Source organism: Thalia democratica, chromosome 2 (genome assembly GCF_965202585.1).
Source record: "Thalia democratica chromosome 2, ktThaDemo2.hap1.1, whole genome shotgun sequence".
Taxonomy (NCBI): domain Eukaryota; kingdom Metazoa; phylum Chordata; class Thaliacea; order Salpida; family Salpidae; genus Thalia; species Thalia democratica.
Genome location: NC_139166.1, coordinates 71,943,988 through 71,966,877, shown reverse-complemented (window position 1 = coordinate 71,966,877; position 22,890 = coordinate 71,943,988). Strand labels below are relative to the sequence as shown.

The following is a 22,890-nucleotide window of genomic DNA, read 5'->3' as shown; positions in this document are numbered from 1 at the left end:
CAAAACAACTCAAACTTTAAATATGTGCTCGCAACGTATTGAATATATAAAGATTATTGTAACAACTTGAAATAAAATAATAATTAAATAAATAGAAGATTATTATATAAAAAGTGTACTAAGTGATCCACATCTGTTTTTTGAGCTTAGTTTTTTACAAAAAATTAAATTACATTTTGAAACTAAAAATTTGGACCGCGAGAACTAATCGCCTTCCAACCCCTGATCTAACATATTTGTATCATATTTTACTTTATAATGCAAACAACGTTTTATGTTTGTTTAATTGTTTCGCGAGGCTTTATATGATGTTTACGTATTCAAGATGTTTTTAACCTGGACAAGCATATCTTTATTAATACAACATTTATTATTGAGAAGACATAGTATTAGTTTTGAAAACTTTATATAAAAAATTATACATGTTAGTATTTTTTTAATCTTATTTAAATTAGTATTTATTAAAAATTTAATCTAGAATTTTGAAAACGTTTGAGGTATTTATCAAGAAACAAAAATATCTTTTTTAACGAAGTTTATACTTTCTTTTAGTTGTTGAGATTGCGTTCTACCAGGTTTAACAGAGATAAAAATCTGAGTACTGAGTACTTAAAGTAGAGTAGTTTTTACTTCTTAAGTCATACTCGAGTAGTTTTTGACTAAATGCTAGTTGCAATTATGGCAGCTTTACTTTATCTCTAGTCTCTACAAAGATCACTTCTAGTAAGTTCAAAAAAACATCATGACGTATAATAACTTTAGCTACTAATTCTTAACAGTTTTAAAAGGTGTAGAATATTTATAAGCTTTTTCAATTTTAATATTTTTTATTCTGAACTGAAATTCTTTATAGTTTTTCAAGTTTTGTATAACTTTTAATGTTGACTAATTTATTTCTTATTTCGAAAAATCTTAATTTAAAATTCAGATAGCTATTGGTTTTACTTTTAGTAAGTTTTAATTCTTATTATGCATGTATTTTCTAAAATAACTATAGTTTTTATTTTTTAGTAAGTTTTTTTTTATCTTAGAAAGTAAATATACAAAACTTTTTGTACTAAATTATTGTGCAATTAATAGAAGTATTCACAAACTAAAAAAAGAGTAAGTTATTAAGACATTTGTCGGTACTCGTTTGCCTATATTAATTAAGAAAAAACTTATTAAGCCAATTATCTATAAAGCCATTTTGTTTTCTACTAGCATATAAATATAAAATGCCTTTTTTTTTAATTCAAAGTACATGAACCCTAAAGTTAACCACAGGTGTTAAGATAATTATAAAACCTATTGAACTGTTATTTACTTAATGTTTTTTATTTATATTGGTGTAGGTTTTAACAATGCATTCAAAGTATAAAGAACTGTGTATTTTGTATAATAATTTTACGCTTACTGAAAAAAAAAATAGCTTCTTTATTAAAAAATGGTTAAATTTTTTTTTCTTATAAAAAATCTATGTAGACTTTCATACAGGTATAAATTTATGTAATCGAGATTCGAGTTAGTAAGAGTTCTAGAACTAGGCAGCTTGAGTTAAGACAACAAAAAATATTTAATAACTGTTCTCATTAAAGAATATAAAACTCTCACTACATAAACTTATATTGTAAAAAGGTGTTTAAAAGAGGCCTTTTTTCATTTGATTTGCAATTATTAGCTCTCTAAATCAAACAGCTTGTTTTCAACTAATCTGCTAATCTTATCAGTCTTTTTGGCGCTTTAAAACTTTTTAGTTGAATGTTGAGCATTAAGCTGGATTTCAGTATAATGTTGGTAAATTATAAATTATGAAAAACTACTACAATGAAATAACCTAATCTAATTTTTACTATATGCCACAATGATACACATATTTTTAAACATTGTGTTCAAAATTAAGTTCATGATGTAAATGATTTTCTCTAAATACTTGTATATTGATTAAAATTAAGTTTATAAAAGTTTAAAAAGTTTAAACATTTATTTTCAAATAAAGTTCAAAAAATATTATAGAAGTTTTAAGTTTAAACATAAGATCAATGTTACAATTTTTTGCAATTTTATTTTGTATATAAGTTAACCACTGGTTTTTGATCTTGCAATGTTCAACTGAGACTTTTCAACACTGTCACTAGGACCCCCATGTCATCTTACCACAAATTTTCTTTTAATTTTAAAGGAAATAATATTAAGAAATAACATTTTATAGTTTTTCTAATGTTCCAGTAAAATTAATATTAACAAGGTATTTTGCTATTTAATATTTGTAAAAAATAATTACAGGCTATATGCTGGCTGCCACAAAACCAGAATCCTGAAAGACCTGTAATTTAGGCTAAAAAATTTGAAAAAACCTGGAATTTGTGAAAGTTTGAAATAAAAAACTGTAGTTTTGAACAAAAATTACTAAAGAATCTGGATTTTAGACAATTATTTCATGTTATGTAGTCAAATTTTGATATGCTTGAAAAATCTATCATATAGATAAAAGTATTTTGTTATCATTAGATATCTTTTTTATTAAAAAAGTTATTAAAATAGCTTTACAATATTTTATCTATGTTATTATACTACTTAACACAGTTTTTAACCTTGAGCTTAACTTTAAATTAAAAATAGACAAAATGTGTACTTTCAAAAAAAAAGGAAGAAATTTCTCAAAAACTAGTGGCAACTCTGTATATGCCACCTTGACAATTGAGCAAATTTTTTTTAAACTTAAAAATGTCATTAGTAGTGTTATTAAATTTTTACTTGAATTTTTGACAAAGAATTAATTAGCAATCATACTAATTGGATAAAATTATTTTATTCTAAATTATAGTATTATAAAGGTACTAAGTTGGTTGACCTTGAAGGTTGAAGAGACATCTTAGTTAATTCTTAATATTATATCATTAGTCTTAGTTTTAATTATAATTTGTTGAAAACAATAAAGTTATTAAAAATTGTATTAATGAAATAAATTTGTTGTAGTTTTTTACTAATAAAAAACGTTAATCAAACAAAGTTTTTAAAAAAGATTAACTTATTGTGAAAATAATTATTTTGATGAAAATGATGTGTGCACACCAAGTTAATAAAATATTTTTTATTTCAGCTCAATAACATTTTATTAATGTTATTTATACTGATAAAATTACTGAAAAAAAAGATAATTTTTACAAAAAAATATTCAGTGATTTTTGTGCACAATTCAGTGTGGCATGTCTAGGGGTCTTAATAGTGGCTTTAAAAACTCTCTGAATTAAGGACCAAAACCCATGGCCAACACATATACCAGAGTGTCAACTGCCAATCCCACCTCAATCCCTTCAAATGTTAAATAAAACTTGTCAAAACTTGTTTTGTTTTGAATTTTAAGAAGAAAAAGTAAAATAAGTTTGTATAAAGTACAATACTGCCCTTGAGTCTTTAAGTCTTTAAATGGTATGAATGTTTGTGTTAATGAAAATTAAACCTGTTTAATTGTATTTTACTTTTTTAAAAATTCTAAAAAAATATACTTGGCTCATAGTTTGTCATTCAGATTTTTGGCATGAAAACAACACAGTTCTCTTTACTAAGAGGTTACTGACTTGTGCATAAAACAGGGTTGCCAAAAAACCTGGAATCATGGAATAAACCTGGAATTTAAAAATTTAAGCAAAAAAAACCTTGAATTTGAGAAATTTTGAAAAAACCTGGAATTTGTAACAATTTTGACATGATTGAAAAGTAATAAGTAAAATTTCAATTTGACACAAAAAATGTATCATATACATACAGATTTACTTTTTTACTTGCAAACTTGGAATAATCTGGAATTGGACAATTTAGGCAAAAATAACCTAGAAAAACCTGGAATTTGAGAAATTTTAACATTTTCAGTAGTAAAATTTCAATTTGACACAAAAAATCTATCATATAAATAAGATTTTTTTGTCATCATCAAAAATTTTTTTATTAAAAAACACATTTACAGTAACTTTACAGTATCTTTTCAAAGTTTGTATACTATTTAACACAGTTTCTTATATAGAAATTAACTTAAAACTAAAAATAGACCCAAAAATGTGTACTAATAAAAACCTGGATAAAATTTGGAAAACCTGGAAAAAATTCTAAAAACGAGTGGCAACCCTGCACATAAAATTTTTTTGTTTTCACCAAAAATATTTTTATAAAAACACATTTAAAGTAGCTTTTCATTACAGTATCATTTCTATGTTTTTATACTATTTAACACAGTTTTTTACCTTATACTTGATTGTAAACTCAAAAATGTGTAATTATAAAACCTGGAGGAAATTTTAAAACCAGGAGAAATTTTGCCAAAAACATTTGGAAACCCTGTTGTAAAATTATCTATTGTCAGTTTTTTGGAACTTTGAAAAGTTAAATAAAAATATGTTTTTTCTTGTTTTTCAATCAATTAACTTCAATTTCCAGGAAACATTTCTTGCACTATAATAAGAAATCCTACAGTAATAACTAAAAAATAAATGAAGTATGAGAATTATATTGCCAACTTATAAAATAAAAAATTCAAGGAAAAAGGAAAATATTTAATTAAATAAACTAAAATCTTATACAATAGACTGTTTAATTATTAAGTTAGGATTAAACTGATAAAGTTTTAGAACTATTGCTTAAAAATTGTAGGAGAAAATATATTTTTAATGTTTTTCACCTTTAACATTCCATAAGGAACTTATTGAATTGTTTATCTTTGTACCCTCATAACTGTAAAATCAACTGCTTTTTTAGTTAACAATCTTTAGAACAAGATCAATGTATAAAAAAATGTGCTTTACCCCCCATGGCCTTAAGTCAGAACTTTATGGCTGTTTTTATTTAATAATAATATTGTTTCTATATGTGTGTAAGTAAATTATATAAAAAACTCAGTACTTATAAAATAATCAAGAAACTTTTTTTTTTACTTATTATATTGTTTGAAACACTTTCAAGTTCTTCTTCAGCAAATAAGTTGAATATAAACTGAATGAACTCTTTAAGTATATTTGTTTTTTTAATATATTAGTAAGATAAAGTCAAAAAATCACAAAATTTTTTTGACATACCTAAGGACAGATTGAGAAATTTAAATTTAAATAAGTTGTATCCATGGGTAAACTAACTAAACAATATTTCTTGAAATATATACTTATGTTCCTCACATTTATATTCCTTTTATCTAGGTTTAATATAGTTAAGCATAATGCCCAGCGTCAAAAATGCAACGCCCTCCTTGCGCGCTTGCGAGTACCCTGAAGAGTTCACCACGTCAAACGACGGTCAGTTGTACTGCAAGTGGTGCTGCAAGGTCCTGTACTCGCTCAGGCACGACAACATAATGGAGCATTTGTACTCGATTGTGCATCAGAACAACAGAAGCATGAAGGGCGCACACAGGACCTATGATCCAAGTATGTTGCAATGTGTTTGCTTTGCTTGATCAAAAGCGATGACGTTTGAAATGGGTTTACTTTAAGAAAAATTTGTCTTGTTTTTCAAGTAGTACACATTAATTAATTTTTGTTTTTACAAGCTGATCTTTTTTTGTAAAGTTTTATTTGAGCTATCAGACACTTTTAGCTCCTTTAAAAAATTGAAATTATTTTTTGGGAGATAAGCAATCAAAGTTGGTGTGCTCAATAGGTTTCTTATTGAAGGTGCAAACCAAAGACACAAATAAAAATATTCGTTAAAAATCTATCTTCTCCTTCATTTTTTAACCACTCTTGTAAAAAATTTTTACAGAGTGTCAATTACTAAATTTTAAATAGATTTTATGCAGGATATTTTTAAATTTTGGAAAATAAAAGTTTTATTAAAAAAAAAACCACTTACTTTTTGTTTTTTTCTTATATAATTTTTTTCAATATATTTAAAAATTAACATTAGAAGTCTTTTATACTATAAAAGGAACATTTTCTGAAAGTTTGGGGTCCCTAGCTCAAAAAATGAAGGATAAGATAGATTTTTAGCTATTAAAAATTACCTTTGAAAAAGTTGCAGTCCATACGTTTCTATTGGAAACTTATAAAAAAAAATATCTCAAAAGTTAAATATGATTTTTAAGTTCTATAAAAATGGGCTCGTAGTTTGTACTTTAAGCTTTCATATAGCAGCTAATATTGATTTTTGTAAAAAAAAAATGTTGGACCCCCCTATGCCCTTAAGTCAAGACTGAATGAATCTGCTCATAAAATTTTTCAGATAGTTATTTTAGAAATACAACAAAAATAAAACTTTTTTCATAAAGTTAACGTTTTTGCAAATAAATTTGTAATGGGAATCATAGAACTTTTTCCCGTAATTTATATATCTTAGTTTAACTAGATATGTTGTACCATGTATCAAAACAAATATAATAGTAATATAGAAATATTAAAAGCACTTATAGTATAAATAATAAACACAATAAAGCTTATATTTAATTAAAAATTACAAATGATAATTTGAACACAAAAACATATTACAGGGTTGCCAAAAAGCATAGAATCCTGGAAAAAAAAACTAGAGTTTAAGAAATTTTGAAAAAGCTGGTATTTTGAACAATTTTTACAGTTAAGTAATGAAATTTCGATTTCACATTAAAAATCTATCATAACATAAACAATTTTTTTAATTTCATAGATTTTTTCATTATAAAATAGCATTTTAAGTAGCTTTACAGTATATTTTCAATCTTTTTATACTATTTTAGTTCATTTTGTTACCTTTAACTTAATTATATACTAAAAATAGACCTAAAAACTTGTACTTTTAAAAAACTGGAAGAAACTTCTCAAAAGCATTTGATAAACTCGATATTAGTTTACTAGGTTTATTCCTCAAAACCAAATTGAAAGCTATTGTCATTGATATTAAATTAAATCAATATGTTAATTATTTATAAAAGACAAGACATATTAAAGTAAATACTTATTTGTTAGTTATTTATTTATTTTCAATTTTAACTGAGAATAAGTTTGTGAACAGTAACTTGAAACACTTTTTATTAATTTATCCTATGAAAATGTGTTTTAAATTTTAGTGTGAGTTCAAAATTCTTTCTAGTTATCTAGTACTATAAATATTTAGGTTCAATTTTTTCAAGTATTATTTTATGTTTTAAAGTGTCAAGTTTAATAAGCTTGATAAATATATAGCTCTTTTTATATTACATTAAAAAATGCTTTACTTTCTGAAACTTTTCAAACTGCTTTTTTTTAAAGTAATCTTTTTAGAAACTTTAAGAACTTAAGTGAAGATTTTCTTTTTTCAAGCTGTTTTTTTTTACCTTTTAACACTATCTAAATTATAACAGTATGTAATAATTTCAATTGCTTTTTTTAAAATTTAATCTATAAGCTAAATTGAAGTTTGAAAATTTGAATTATGTTTTAAGTTTTTATTTAACCATACCCACATGAACTTCAAGTTTAAATTTTAAAGCTTAAACTTTAATTTAGTTTCTCAATCATTACAAAAGCTTTTTAAAACATGTTTTTCCATTAAACTCAGTTTAGTTCAATGAGTTTATTAAAAATCAAAAACTAACAACACAGTTTTAATATAGGTTTATTAAGTTACTTTAGTAAAGTTATAAATAAACTTGGTTGGCCAGAAGTTAGAAACTGAAAAAACAGTCAATTAAAGATAGTTTTGAAGGTAGGTTAGCATCTTTTTATATTAAAAAGTTATTCAAACCAAACATTTAATTTAATTTCATTAGTTTTCTGTAGTAAAAAAAAATCTATGAAATTTTTTGAATGATAACAATAATGATTTAGGGTGTTATATTGGTGATGTATATGTAAATTTGTTTTACATTAGTTTTTGTTGATACTTTATATTTTTGGGTTGATTTAATTTGTTTTAATGCACGTGTTTAGAAATTAATCTATGCTTACCGTTAAAAATAGTTAAACAAAAAGAGGTACATTTTTAAACTATAAAAACATTTAAAATATTTAAAGTTATAGTATAATACATTGAATACTTTTCAAATTTAACTAAAATTTTCTAGTATCCAACTATTTTAAATTTACATCAAAAACGCTCACCACTCAATTAAATCATTACATTCTGTTTTGAGATCATAGTTATTAACTATAACATTTAGTTTAATAAATTTTCAAGTTTGTTTGTTTTAATTATAGTTTATCAACACTTAAATACATTCAATTAGCTTTTATCTATATCTTATTAGACCATTTAAAAATAGTCTTTTTGCAATTTAAATTATTACACCTGTATAATTTTAGTAACTTTCATGTCTATTCATCACAGACAGTCCAGGAAGACAAAAGAAGAAAGAGCAACGATCGATGAACAGAAAGAAGCAGGCGATGAAGAAGAAAGAAGAGAGAAGGAGGCTGAAGGAGCAGCAACAGAGGAGGCAGCAGAACTTGTCAGACAGCAGTGATGATGTTAGTTTTGCAATTGGTTATTTCCCTAAATAAGTAGTTAGTTTGAATCTCAGTAACAGTAATGATCAGTAATCAGGTGATGATGTTAGTTTTGCAATTGGTTGTTTCCCTAAATAAATACTTAGTTTGAATCTCAGTATAAGTAACTTACTTTTTAAACATAGAATAACTCGGTAAAGTTTGATAATTATATACGCATGGAGACATCAGATTTTATAATTCTCAACCGTTTCTTGTTTTCTTGTCTCACACACCAGGACGGCTTGCAGTTCGGTTCGAGGCCGACAAAGAGGACAATAAAAGTACATTTTAGTTCGGACAGCAGCTCTAGCGGCATCAGTTCAAGAAGTGATGGGAGCAAGATTGGTGACACCGACGGTAGTGGAAGCAGCTCAAGTAGCAGCTCAGAGGGAAGCTCGAGCAGCGAGAGTGGCACCGGTGAAAGTGGTCGCAGCTTGGGGAGTCGAGCTGGTGTCAAGAGCATAGTTGTTAAGAAAGTAGCAAGAAAAGTAATTGATGTTTTATCAGCGATGATCCCGTTCGTCGGTACCCACAAACTTTTTGTTCGAATATGCACCTTTTGAACAATTTGTTTTTGTTTACTATTTATTATAACTCTACGGTTCCCAGTGAAACTTACGAAAGCGCAGTGGTGATGATTTTGTGAAATTTGTTTTTATCAGTTATAGTTTAGTTATCTGTTTGCGTCTTTCTTGCTTAACCTTTAAAAATTAACAATGCTAATTATCTTTAAAATATTTTAACCAGCACTCTTTTACGTTTGTTCAGCAGTGATGTTCTCTGCCGTGTCTGCAAGTCGTTTCTGTTTTTACAAAAACTTCCAATGTTCAATCTAAAGTGTTCACTTTTCAGTTTAACTTTTCCACCCACGTGTTTGTAAAATGCTCACCTTTCAAGTCACTGCTTCCAACATTCCTAAACTATATCTTATCTCATAATAGTTATCGAAAATGTAAATAGTATAACAACTCAATAATATAAAAAATATATGTGTTTAGTTTTTTATGTGAAAAATTCTTACTGCTGTATTTTGTTTTAAAATATTACAAAAATTTTTGAAGTGGCTCATCATCTGAATGTGCAAATAACTTCACGAACAGTCAACATATATTACAATTAAAATTATAACTCAATATAATTTAAATTTACTCCCATATACTTTTTGTGCGTAAAGCTCTTATTACATTTTATTAAATTCAAATTATTACAAAGGAATGGTAATTAGTGTCAACAACATCAAACATAAACTAAATTAAAGTTATAAGAAATAACTCAGTGATATATAAATTTACTTATTTATTACATTCATATCAGTTTTTATTTTTGTTAACACTTCAGGATTTCCAATCATCTGAGTGGCAAATAGCGTCATCAACGGCGAACCCGGAGATAATAAGCAGTTCAGGTGATTCGAACGGAGACGAAGTCAGCACTGATGATTCCGACGACAGTCTGCAGAGCGTGGACGATTCCGATATTGAAGGTAAGTATATATTATGCATACAAAACTATATTTGATATATAATTTGGTAGTAGAAGTAAATACAGCTGATTCCAATGATATACAAGGTTTGAGTCTGGAATAACATATTACATTTTTTATTGTTCTTTAGAACAAGTTTTTGTTTTGATTAAGTATTAAAAGAATTAAATTGATTTTACAATTTACAACTTTTAAAACTAGTTAAAGTAAGCATATATGATTCCAATGATATGCAAGGTTTGAGTCTAGAATAGCATTTTGATATTGAAGGTATTATTTGTTGATTAAAATTAGATGATTAGTAATGTTAGTAGTAAGCAAGTACAGGTTCAGATGACATGTAAGGTTTGTGGTATTTCGTATATTATTTTAAAAGTTAAACTTTTTGTTTGTAATTAAGTGTCATGAATATGTTAAAGTTGTTTGTAACTTAATAAATTTTATTTTTGTACCGTTTTTGTAAAGACGATTCCTCAGATGTCAGTTTGCAGAGTGTTGACGATTCAAAAGGTTAGTAATTTAATGCATGTAAGATTAATTTTACTTTACAATTTAAAAAAGTAAGTACAGATGATTCCGATGGTATGCAAGGTTTGGGTCTAGAATAGCATTTTACACTTGTTATTATTGCAAAACAAGCTTTTGTTTGCGATTAAGTGATGTGAATATAGTTATAACTTGATAAACTTTTTTTTGTACCGTTTTTGTTAAGATGAATCCACAGATGTCAGTTTGCAAAGCGTTGATGATTCTAGCGAGGGTTTGTGGTTTAAAATGTTTTTTTTTATTTATAAAAGTGTTTTATTAAATTTTTGATGCCTATCAAAGTTGTCCATAGCAGACATGTTAAAAAGCTCTGCTTTGTTTACTCGAGCGTGAAATTACTAACTTAAAACAAACCAAAGTTTATACGCTTCATTGCTGAATTACCATAGTAACTATTAGCATTTTACCAACTCTGGTCCATAGTACAGTAAAACATAGGCTTGACTCATGCTCATTAAGAAAACTATATTCAAGTTTCAAAGATTATGGTTGTTTTTAGGAGAAAAGATCTAGTTTAGTTAAAATAAACTAGATAACTTTTTTTTTTTAAATAGTTTTATTTTCAAATTCTCCAATCCTTGAACTCAAAAATTGTCTTTGTATGGTATCTGTACAATGTACTTGCTTTTGAGTTGTGGTATAACAGTTTTCAGTAGAGTACATTTGAAATAATTCTTACAGAGGAGAAAGGATCTTCTTCATCGGAGGAACTCCAGCAAGCTGACGACCAATCAGAAGGCCATGTTGTGTCCGACGACCTTTCTCCATACGACGGCGGGAACAACTCGGATGTGGGGAGTTCGAATGACGAAGAAGATTCCGATGATGACGATGGTGATTTGATATATTATTTTGTAAATGAATAAGTCGTATTATGTTTTCTTAATCTTTGTTTTAGTAATATTTTTATTTGTTATATTTTTTATTCCGATGATGGTGATTTGATTTTTGTATTGTTATTATATATATATAATTGTTTTTATGTTTGTTTGGTAGTCAAAAAACATTAATTCTGTTTTCTTGTAAATTTTGTCATAAGGCGCGGGAACGAAGAAATATTAGAATGGTAATTCCAACAAAGAAGAAAACTCTAGAGATTGTACATTATTGTTTTTGAAAACAGTTTACTAAGACCTTTGAAAATCAGTTAACATGATATGTGCGTGTAAATCTATTTGTTCTATTTAATCTCAGTTTGTCATTTCTATTTAAATCTTAATTATTTTTTCTGAAATGATGAATACTCTGATGAAGATGTATAATTTATATTTAGCGTTTGTTCACTTATTTGTTTAATTTTTTATAATTATAATTTAAACATATTTATTTATTTAACTATTTTTGCTTTATTTTTATCTTGAAGGATTACAATAAACAAAACTCTGATGGTGATGACACTGTTTATTTGCTTGTTTTATAGATTTGTCGTGATGTCTTCAACATTATCGTTTGTTTTCTGAATGGCGCGTTTTTTATTAACATCTTTGATAAGCTTGATGGTATTTTAATTTATTTAAAACTTTTTTTTGTATTTTTTGTTAATAGATGCAGAGAGTTCTACTAATTTTTTTTTTCTAAGATATTTTTAAAAGTGTTCTTTGTTGCTTGTTAATTAATATTAATACTAATTATATAGACATTAAACTACTGAAGTTTTTCAAAATTTTAAACAAAATTTCAAATTAACATTAATTAACATTCGTTCAACTAAAGTTGCCTGACCCCTGGAACAATTTCAACGTTGAAAATTCCACAATTTTTTTTAAATTCCTGATTTTCTCCTCACAGACGACTCTGACGACAACTCGGACGGATCGGATTCGTCTTCCTCCTCGGAGAAAGGAGAAAGCGACTCCTCGTCCACCAACGATCTCGAAGACCTTTTCTCCTCATCTGATGATGATGATAGCGACGACGATTTCCTTGTTTGTTTTAGTTTTTATTTTATTTAATTGTTCATTTTGATAATTTAAAATGTTACTTTTTTGAACGTAATATTTTCACTAATTTTTAGTCAAAATAAATTGTGATTTTTGTATGTTCGTAATCTTTTATTAAGTAATGTCATAATTTATTTTTCACTTTGATAGTTTAAAAGCCTTTTTTCGATTATGGTAAGCTTAATTCTTTCAGTAAATAATCAGTGAACTTAAATCATTTTCAAATCAAGTTATATTTTGTTTCTTCAGTATTTATCATTAAAAACAAATTTTAGTAAATCTTTTCAAACTAAACAATCATAATTAAATTATGTAAAATCTCGTAACAAAATACCATTGATGGCTAGAGTTGTAGCTTTTGTTTGTTATCACTAAAAGTACTTATCAAATATTTAAAGAGTAAAACACTAAAACACCTATTTAGTCATCCTAAATTAAAAAATTAAAAAAAAAAGCAACTAATTTTGTTATATTTGTTTACAGGGGTTCAACAAATCTAACATGGTTAAAGTGGACAAGAGCATTCTTGTGTGTAAGTTACTTTTTTTTATTAAACTATTACTTTTTTATACCATACTTTAAAGCATAATCTTTTTTGTTACAAATTGGATTAAGTTTTTCATACAATGTTTAAATTTAAAATTTATTACTTTTTTTTATTTAAATTATTACTTTTTTATACCATGCTTTAAAGTTTTTTTTTTCGCAAATAACAATATATTTTTCATACAATGTTTAGGGTTAAAATCTATTAAATAAAAGTGTACGATTAATGCACAAATTGTAATTTTTTATTACTTCATTGTTTAATGTGAGTAAACTTTAAAAACAATATTTCCGATAATTAAAAACTTTTCAAGTTAAAAGTTTATTTTAACAAAGCTTCATTCTAACAAACAATTGAATATTTTAGAAAGCTAATTATTTTTAAATTTTAGAATTTTCATATAAACTAAGTTCATTAAAATTGCTTTAAGTAAAAATGTAGTTCAAAACTGTTAGTTGAGTATTTTGGAATTTTTATTATAAATTTCACAATAAACCTCCAATATTTTGTATCAAAAGCAACTAAAGTTATAAATATCACCATTTCGAAGCAGTATCTTTCTGGTAATAGAGGATTTTTTATTTAACCGTAAATAAATTTAATATTTTAAAACAGCCCTGTCATCAGATTCAGATAGTGACATTGAACATTTCAGATCGCCCAAGGTTGGTACTAAATTAAAAAAAAAAGTTTCAAGTTTTTATTTTACATAACTAACCTTTGTAAGAAAATGAAATAAAAAGCTAATATTTTTTAGTTGTTTAAAGTTGAGTATATTTATTGAAAATAACTTAGTGTGTTTTTTTACTTTCAAATTGAATTAAAAATATTTTACAAATTACCCTATTTTTTTATATGAGCTTTTATAACAATCTATGTACGATTAGAATTGATACTTTCTTAGTAGCCTTTATTTTCATATTTTAGTTTTTAATTGTTTTAAAATTTTTTTATTTTTTGTTAAGTTTGTATAAGTCTCTGCAAAGAAAGTTATCTAGTTTTAAAACAGGGGTCGGTAGCCTTACGTAACTCGCGGGCCAATTTTCCCTAGGAAAAATATCTCGCGTCCGTACTGTTAAAAAAACCTTTAATGGATGCATTTATTAAAAAAAAGTTTTAGTAATCAGTATAAAATATTATTCAAGATCAAAAATATGATAAATTAAGCAATATTAAAAAACTAATAAAGAGTATTTATGGAACAAAGGCTTACTGTAAGTTTTAATTGCAAAAATATAATTTTCATTATTTTTAAAATGTATATTTTTAGCAGAAATACTAAAATATTTTTAGCTCGCGTGCAGCAGGTTTTGACTTAAAAGGCCGCATTTGGCCTGCGGGCCGCAGTTTGCCGACCCCTGTTTTAGAACAACATTTAATTTTTTTTTAAGTTATTAGAAATAAAGTTGTTATAATCATAATAAAATAATGTTTCAAAGTATTTAAACTTTACTAATTATTGATAATTAAATGTAGCAGTTGTTATTGGGTAATATTTTAATTATCTTTACATTAGAAAAGCTCTCCCAAGAAGAAAATAGAAAACTTGAAGATAAACCTGAAAGATTTGAAGAGAAAACGAAAAGTCGACATCAAAATAAAAACTCCGTCGCCCAAAAAACAGAGAGTGTCTGCTAGAACGCGTAAGTTTGCATTTGAAAATTTGTTGAATTTTTTTGTTAAAATTTGCTTGTTTTTGTGATCAATATTGATTAATTGATAATTATAATTATTTACAATTTTTATGTAAAGCATACTTAGACTTCCCTTTTTATAGTATTTAATATTTTGATATGGAACAGAACCCCCATATTTTAACTAAATATTTTTAAACATGACAAACTTCTCCAATGAAACAACTCTTGACAGATTGTCATAGATGATATATTTATTTTAACATATTTAATATATTTTTACAAAGTAGAGCAAAACAAACCTATATAACATTTTAAAATATTATCAATAGATTTATACCACAGCCCAACTTTCAAACGAAGCACTATATGAAACAAAATAATAAAAGTAATAAATAATAATATTTTAACACTTAGCAAAACAAACTTCCCCCAAGTATTATAATGTTTTAATATATTTAATATACATTTATAAAATACAGCAAAACAAACTTGTATAAAAATTAAAAACACTTATGATAGATTTATTTATGATTTCCACAACCAAACTAACCTTTCAAGTAAAGCAATATATGTCTCAATTTTGTATAACAAAAGGACAAAATGATATAATAAAAGTGATGTGTAATAATATTTCAACTTACAGCGAAACAAACTTCCCCCATGAAGGCACTCATGACCGAACGACAGAAACAGCAGAAAGCAAGGCAGATGGCGAGAGAAGTAAAGAGCACCGATTTCCAAAAAGTTACCCCTAAAGTTAAAGTTGGTTTATGTTAATTAATGTACTTGGTTATATAAATTAAATTAATTAGATAGAAAGAAAATTTTAAAGCACTGATTACCTAAAAAAAAGTTAGTTTCGATTACTGATTTCAAAAAAATTACCCCTTTAATTAAAGTTAGTCAAAATATTTTTTTCAAAAAATTGCCCTTAAAATTGAAATTAGTTTAAATATCTTTTAAAAATGTTTAACTCCTATAATTATAAAAAATCAAACTGAAGATTTCATAAAAATAGCCCTAAAATTAAAGTTAGTTTAAATTACTTGTTTTAAAAAATTATCTTTAAAATGAAAATTAGAATTAATTAAAGGCACAAACTTCTAAAAAACTAACCTTTAGTTGAAGTAAGGTAAAAAAAAATATAATTTATAAATAAAGTTAGTTAATCTCAATCGTGTCTTTTATTTTATATATAAAAAGTATAAATAAAAGCCAAATTGTATAGAGGAGGTATGTAATAAAAAAGAGCATTTTAATTAATATATTGGTAAAAGTGTATATTTTGTCTACATTATATTTTACTTCTTTAAGGTAGTTGTTAAAATGATAAATACGTCCGTAATGATAAATATTTTTTTCTTTTTATATAAAACAGGTCACGTTACGAAAGTCTTGAGCAGTTAGTGTGTTTATTAACACTTTCCGTGCATTTTAAACTGATAATTAGTATGGTTTTATCGTTTAAATTACAAGTGTATGATGGTGCTTATAAATTATCTTATTGTTTATTTGTTTGTTAGTGTTTAGCAGTATTATTATGATTTATAGCTTGTATGTTGTAGTGTTAATTTAATATTTTTGTTCTTTTAGTTTGTGTAAATAAAATTTTGTATCTCGTTCGCACTTTGATAAGACTTTAAGATGATAGCTTTGTATAAGGACACACAGTTAACAACATTTCTTTCTATCCTTAATCCATACCTTTATTACTAGTAAGCAACCTCGTATTGTGACAAAAGCACTCATTTTAAAAAGAAACAACATTAGATTAAAGTTAGTTAAATGAAAATCGGAAAAACAACTCCTTAAAATAAAGTAAGTTAATTTAAGTAAGTTTAAAAAACTGAGTTCAAAAAACGACTTCTAAAATTAAATGTCTAAGCTTGTTGAATAATCTTCTTAAGTTAATATTCGTTAAAACCATTGATTAAAAAAACTTTTCCTAAAAACAAAGTTAATTGATATTGGTTACAACTTAAAATGTATTATAAAAGATGTATTAAATGCATTTAACAAAAACATATTCGCCTAAATCTACCTTTTTTGTACACAGAAATGTTTAAAGTTAAAAAAAATAAGATTTTGTAAAATATATCTATTTAAAGTAATATTTTTAAAACTGAATTAGTTTTTTTATACTACTTGCAGGATTTTTTGGTTTTCATTTATTATGTGTTTCTTATTAATTTCTAGTAAGATATAAAGTCCATTTGTTCTTTCCAATGGCTAACTTGCTAGAAATATATTTAAAAAATATCAGTCTTACTAGTAAATGATATCTAAAAAATAGTAATAGATAAACAAATTAAAATTGCATAAAACATATTTAAAGTTATCTAGGTTAAACATTTTAGTTTTTATTAGACAACTTTAAAGTTAAAAAATGTACTAAATAACTTGATTTTGTTATCAGATCTTTAACTTTTATTTATAGATTATATTAAAATTATTTTCCTCCACACAAGTTAATATATTTTTTTAGAGAAAAATTCGTAGCTTCATTATAAAACTTTGCTGTAAGATAAAAATTCTTGTTGAATAATCTTTTGAAAAAGTCATGATTACAATATAGGCAAAAATATAATAAATATAACTCCTTTATTTCATATGGTTATACCAATTTGTCAAACAAAACAATATGATAAATGGTTTAATAGTAATATTCTAAACTTAAAAAACCTGCTTTTTATTTAATAGTTTCGAGTAGAACAATAAATCACTTGAAAAAATAGTTAGATATCTATATATAGATATTAAAAAGTTAGTTAAAAAAATGTATATTTCTAGTAAAAGAAGCCAGTGAAACTGTCCTGCATTTTAAACATTGATTAAAATAACAAAGATAGTAGTTTAATTCTAAAATCATACCAAAAAACTTCACAATACATATAAAGAATGTTACAGTAAAAGTAAATAGTAATACATTCACATCAAAAGATACCTTACTTAGCTTGATATATCTAAATTATGGTAAATCTTATGATAAATTCAATCCAAATATAAAAATAAATAGTTTGATAACTTGAAAATTTTCAAATAGCACAAGAAACGAGTAAAACCGACAAGCATAATAAAAATGAATAAAAGTAATAAGTCTATAAGTTTTCTATTTAAACCCATCAAAGCAAGATAATGAACCTATTTAATACCATCAATGTTCAAAACAGCAAAAAAAATCTGCGAAACCCCGTGAATACCTAAGCCCTCAAAAAAAATGTACACAAAATGTGATTAATATAAGAGTAATGAAATTAATTTTCAAAATATTCTAAACAGCCCAAGAAGCGAATCAAACCAACCTCAGAAAGAAAAGCACAAACTTCATACAAATTGTTAATGTATATTAAAACACTAAATGTAATAAAATACTATTAAATATTTCTAAACATCCCAAGAAAATTGTCAAACCGACCTCAGAAAGGAAACCTCAAACATCTTACAATGTATATTGGATAATTTAAAGTAATTAAAATATAATAATTACTAACAAATATTTCTAAACAGCCCAAGAAAATAGTCAAACCAACTAGCGAAAGGAAACCTCAAACATCGTACATGCTGTGGGCTGGACAGATGAGAAAGGAGGTGACAGCCAAGTTTCCCGGATGCACTTTCGGTGAAATAAGCACCAAGCTGGGTAAAATGTGGAAGGGATTCAGTGATCAGCAGAAAAAAGTTGGTTGTTTGTTTTGTGAATTTATTTAAGTTTTGTTGTTGTTTTTTTTTTGTTGTAAATTTATACTTAGTAAAATAATAAAAAGTTTTCGTTTAAAAATAAATACATTAAATTATTTTAATAAACAATTTCGAAAAAAAATTGTTTAATGGTAACTCCTTTTTTAAAGTTTTTCGACAGCAACTATTTTATAAACTATGTAAAATGTTCTACTAGTAATTTTTTTTTGGTATTTAGCTAGAAATTAGGTATGAAGATAATAGTTATTATATTTAGTAGTATTACCTTTACAAAATAGTTTTACATCATTAATATTTTTTAAACTTTTTCAGGTATGGAAGTACAAGTCGTCGGCGTTGAAGGAAGTCCACCAGCAGCAACAGAACACAACTAACAGCAATCAGGGCGTAGGTAAGAAGAAACCTGTGTTCAGTAGAATGATCGAGACCGGTCCCAAGAAGGTTAAAAGAACTCCCGGTATGTGTTTGATTGTAGATAATTATTTGTTATAAATATAATTAAATAAAAGAACTCCTGGTGAGTGTTAATTAGTAAAAAAACAAGTTTGTAGTAAATAAGATAATTAAGTGTTGTACATATAATTAAATAAAAAACTTTTTTTAAATCTAGTAGAATAAAGTTAAACAACTTGTGGTGAATATTTACTAAAATAAGTAATAGTATTATGGCTTTTCATTTGTTTATAATCATATGTACTACAAAATCAGTTTTAGACCAATTTATTTCTCATAGCAAAAGTTTAACATTAAAACAAAGGTAGTTCAGCAAGCAACTTTATATAAACAAGTTTTAAGAACTATCAACATATTTTCACTCATTGGTTTTTTATTGTTAGTTATTGTCTTTTTGTTTTGTGTTACATAAGATAATTTGTTTTAAGAAATATAATTAAAATGTTTTTCTCACTTCTGCGCAAGTTATAACAAAAGTAGTTTGAATATTTTTTTACTTAATTTTGTTATGTGATTAAAATAAGTAAATGTTTTAAAGATTCAAAGTAAAAATATCAATATGTAATTAATATTTACAAAAATTTTACCACAGCGCAAAACCGTCCCTCCATGATCACGCAGCAGCAGAAGGTAAGCAGCAAAAAAGCTAATTTGGTCGCAAACTTCGGGGAAAACCCCCCGCACCGAAACCCCGAAGACGCCTTGATGAAGGAGCTGGCCAAGCAACCGTTGCCGGGGACGGAACCCCTGGATGCCGCGTGCCACTTGGACATCATGTCCGAACATCTGGGTAAAATCGGTCGGTTTTGAATGTATTTAGAAGTTAAAATGTTTTCAATAAAATTATCAACTTAACTGAACGTATTTTTATTTAATGCAAATAGTTTTGATAAAATTTAATTTATTCATTTTATGTCGGAACATCTGGGGAAAATCGGTTAGAAAATATTACTTTTTTTTATTAAATTTTTTTCTATTTGTTTAAATGTCAAAAGTGTGCTGTAGTTCTTATAGCTTTAAATCTGTCTAAAACTAGTTAATAAAATAGAATGTTTTTTTTAATTATCTCAGGTCAGTCTATTTGTTTGATTGTTGTTAAACTTTAAATGTATTCTGACGTGATCTGAGCAGCTTTATAATCAGTGCACAAATATCCAAACGTGACTATAACTAAAACCGATTAAATTTGTTTACAGCGGACGTGGTCAGGTCGGGGTACAAGCACCAGACGAACATTGTTGACGAGCTCGCGGACGCCGTCTTGTGTTCGATTGTTCCGATGCTGTCGCTCACCAAACAAGTACCCGAGCTGGCCGGATGCATCAGTGACGAAGTTCTGGTTAGTTTCGTTTAAATGTTTATTTAAGTATTTATATTTTAAAGTGTATTGAAAGTAATTTACTAGTTTTTAAAAGTTTTTCTTTATAAATTAAATTATTTATTATCTTTTGAACTTATTATAAATTGTGAACATGTTACGTTGTTAAACTTCTTTAGACTTTAAATAGATGTCGTATAATACTACTACACAATATTGCTTTTAGAGCCTGATAGTACGTTGTACACTACATAATTTACTTGTAGATACACATTTATTTTGATAACTTGGTTTCTATAAAACTTGCAACATTTTGGGTTATTTTTATGATATTAGTAAATAAAAATTTTGTTTAAATTTTAGCAAAAAATGGTAAACCCATTAATGTGTCTTTTGTCTGTTTTGACAAGCATTAACTTTAATATGACTTCCTCAACCCTTCTACATATTTGAATAAAAAAAAACATTACTTTCTTAATAAATCTTACAAAACCCATTTTAATGCTTAAACATCGTTATTGCAAGTTTTTAGTATCATAATTTGCGTAAAAGTAATTTAACTCATTTTCAAATAAAATACAAAGACTCAAATTTCACAAACCCCATGGTCTGTTCTGAATGAAAGTAGTTTACTAAAACGTAGTTAAGTTGCTTAAACTTGGCAGAAAAAAAAAACTAACGCCCCATTACTAGTTGATTACTCATTTACTTTTTTGTCTAGTTTTACTATTTAATGCTGCTTTGATAGCCAAAGTTGTCCCCACAGGACAATATTATCCTTTGGAGACTTTTGAATAAATTTAGGCTACTAAAACACAATTGCATGCTTAAAGTTTATAAGTATTTCTTTAAAAAAATCATGAATTAGTATCATCAATATTTTTTATTTTGCAGGCCGGTTGTTACGCTAACCTTGCGGAAAGTATGCCCAGAGAGTGATCTGTGACGCAATAATGCACAACTATATGACGTCATAATAGTAATGTTACATGAGAGTCACCAGTAAACGATGGAAATTTTGATTTAAAATTATTGAGTGCTTTGTGAAACATTTTATAGAAAATATATATTTTTTTTCGTGTTTTTTACAACTGTTTTGATCTATTAAGTTTTTTTTATTTTAAAAGTAGAGTTTTGTTAGAGGATCAAGTTAATTTTATAAAAAAACTTGAAATTTAAACTTTTTTTCTTACTTTAATTAATTTCAAATATTTGTAGTTTTTTTACAAAAAACTTTGTTTGAATTTTGTTCTTGTCATTTTAATTTTGATTTTCTCAAAAATTTCTAAATACTTTTATAGATGAATAATATATTGTAAAAATAAAACTATTTAAGGTCATTTTTATAGGGTATTGATATTTTTTAAATTTTTTATTAAACGAACAAAAAATTAAGACTTTACATTGAATAAATATTAATAAATTTATAAAAAAATGTACAATATTTCACAGTTATAATATTAGTTAATAATTTTTGAAATAATTGTGCTAACTTAAAATTCACATTAAATGGAAACACTATAAAGGGAAAAAACCTAGAATTCTGGAACTTGAAAGTTTAGGCAAAAAAACATGGAAAATTCTGGAATTAGAGAAATTTTGAAAAAAAAAGCTTGACAAACCTGGAATTTCGAACAAAAGCCTCTAAAAAGCCTAGAAGCTTAAACTATTTCTACATGTAAATTTACAAAATTTCGACAAGATGCGAAAATCTATCTTTTTTTTTTGTATAATTAAAAAATAATTCATTAAAAAACACATTTTAAATAGCTGTACTATTTAGTATTTACTATATTTTCAATATTGTTATGACAGTATTTTTTAATAGAAGTTTAAATTTATACTAAAAACGGACCAAAAAACTTGTTTTTTAAAAACCTAGTAAAAATTTATCAAAAACCTTTGGCAACCTAGATAAAAAATGTGCAAAAATTAGAAAAGTTTTCAGAGAACATAGATAACGCTATGTAAGACATACCAAAACGTTAAAAATTGTTATAACTGCAACTTAATCATATAAGTTTCAAACATAAACTTTTTTCTTAGCACAAATTTTATCAAAACTACTAAGAAGTAACAAACAATAAACTTGAAATAATTTTAAAAATATATTCATTGCTTAATTTTTTTGATCAGTGCAAGCTAATCTATATTTTTCAAGATGGTTTTTTGTTCTGGAATTTCTTAAATATCTATTAATAGCCGTAGTACAGTTGTGTAAGCCTCACAGTATATAACGGAAAAGTCAATATTTTTAAATGTTTTGCATTAAAGATGTCTGAATCGGCATATATATTGTCGTAAATAATTAAAAGCCAAGGCGTAGTAAAATTTTAATAAATAATCAAATGATTGCTTTTTATTTATCTACATAACTGTTACTTGAACTAGGTCAGTATTATCAAATTGTATGTAATTTTGAAAAATTCTAATACAGTAACCTCTCGCTTATTTACGCACATTGTGTCCACAGAAAAAGTGCGTAAAGATATGAGAGATCGTAAAGAAACGAGAGGTACCAAATATACTCACTAAAATGGCTGTTTTTTAATATTGCTTCTAGTTAAAAGCAGACTGGGCACTTTCCCACTTTTAACAATTTGTTTACTTTATTTATAAATATGAAAACAACAGATAAAACTATACATATATTAAAAAAAAGGATTTGAATTTCTATAAAATGTTAATACGAGTAGAAATAATTTTACTATTTTAATAATAAGTAGAAATTATCTTTATTTATATTCTATTCTACTTAGCAAATTCAATTTATAATTAAGCATTTCTTTACAATTATAAAATGGTGTTTATTAATATATAATGCAAGACTGCAGTATTATTTCTTGGTGTTTTAAACTTTCA

General features: G+C 25.8%; 1 protein-coding gene across 2 annotated transcripts; it reads left to right on the top strand.

The window, feature by feature from the left end:
* The first annotated feature begins 5,300 nt into the window (after positions 1-5,300).
* LOC145829706 (uncharacterized) lies at positions 5,301-21,280 on the top strand. 2 transcript variants are annotated; one of them, XM_082937566.1, is made up of 14 exons: positions 5,301-5,393; positions 8,245-8,384; positions 9,744-9,888; positions 11,116-11,266; positions 12,227-12,359; positions 12,858-12,906; positions 13,537-13,586; positions 14,438-14,564; positions 15,202-15,320; positions 18,066-18,236; positions 18,570-18,714; positions 19,303-19,509; positions 19,907-20,049; positions 20,923-21,280. In XM_082937566.1, exons 1-14 carry the CDS (start codon positions 5,321-5,323, stop codon positions 20,965-20,967), a joined length of 1,698 nt encoding a protein of 565 aa, XP_082793692.1. In that variant the 5' UTR covers positions 5,301-5,320; the 3' UTR covers positions 20,968-21,280. The 2 variants fall into 2 exon arrangements, with proteins under 2 accessions (XP_082793692.1, XP_082793691.1); XM_082937565.1 differs by having other exon boundaries at positions 11,116-11,268; positions 12,223-12,359.
* The last annotated feature ends 1,610 nt before the right edge of the window (positions 21,281-22,890 follow it).

Bases quoted from the DNA above. Each gene is read 5' to 3' on its own strand.
- LOC145829706 (XM_082937565.1), top strand. From the start codon at position 5,321: ATGGAGCATTTGTACTCGATTGTGCATCAGAACAACAGAAGCATGAAG. The intron at 9,889-11,115 runs GTAAGTATATAT...TAATTCTTACAG, and splicing joins GGACGATTCCGATATTGAAG to AGGAGAAAGGATCTTCTTCA. The intron at 11,269-12,222 runs GTGATTTGATAT...TTCTCCTCACAG, and splicing joins AGATTCCGATGATGACGATG to ACGACTCTGACGACAACTCG.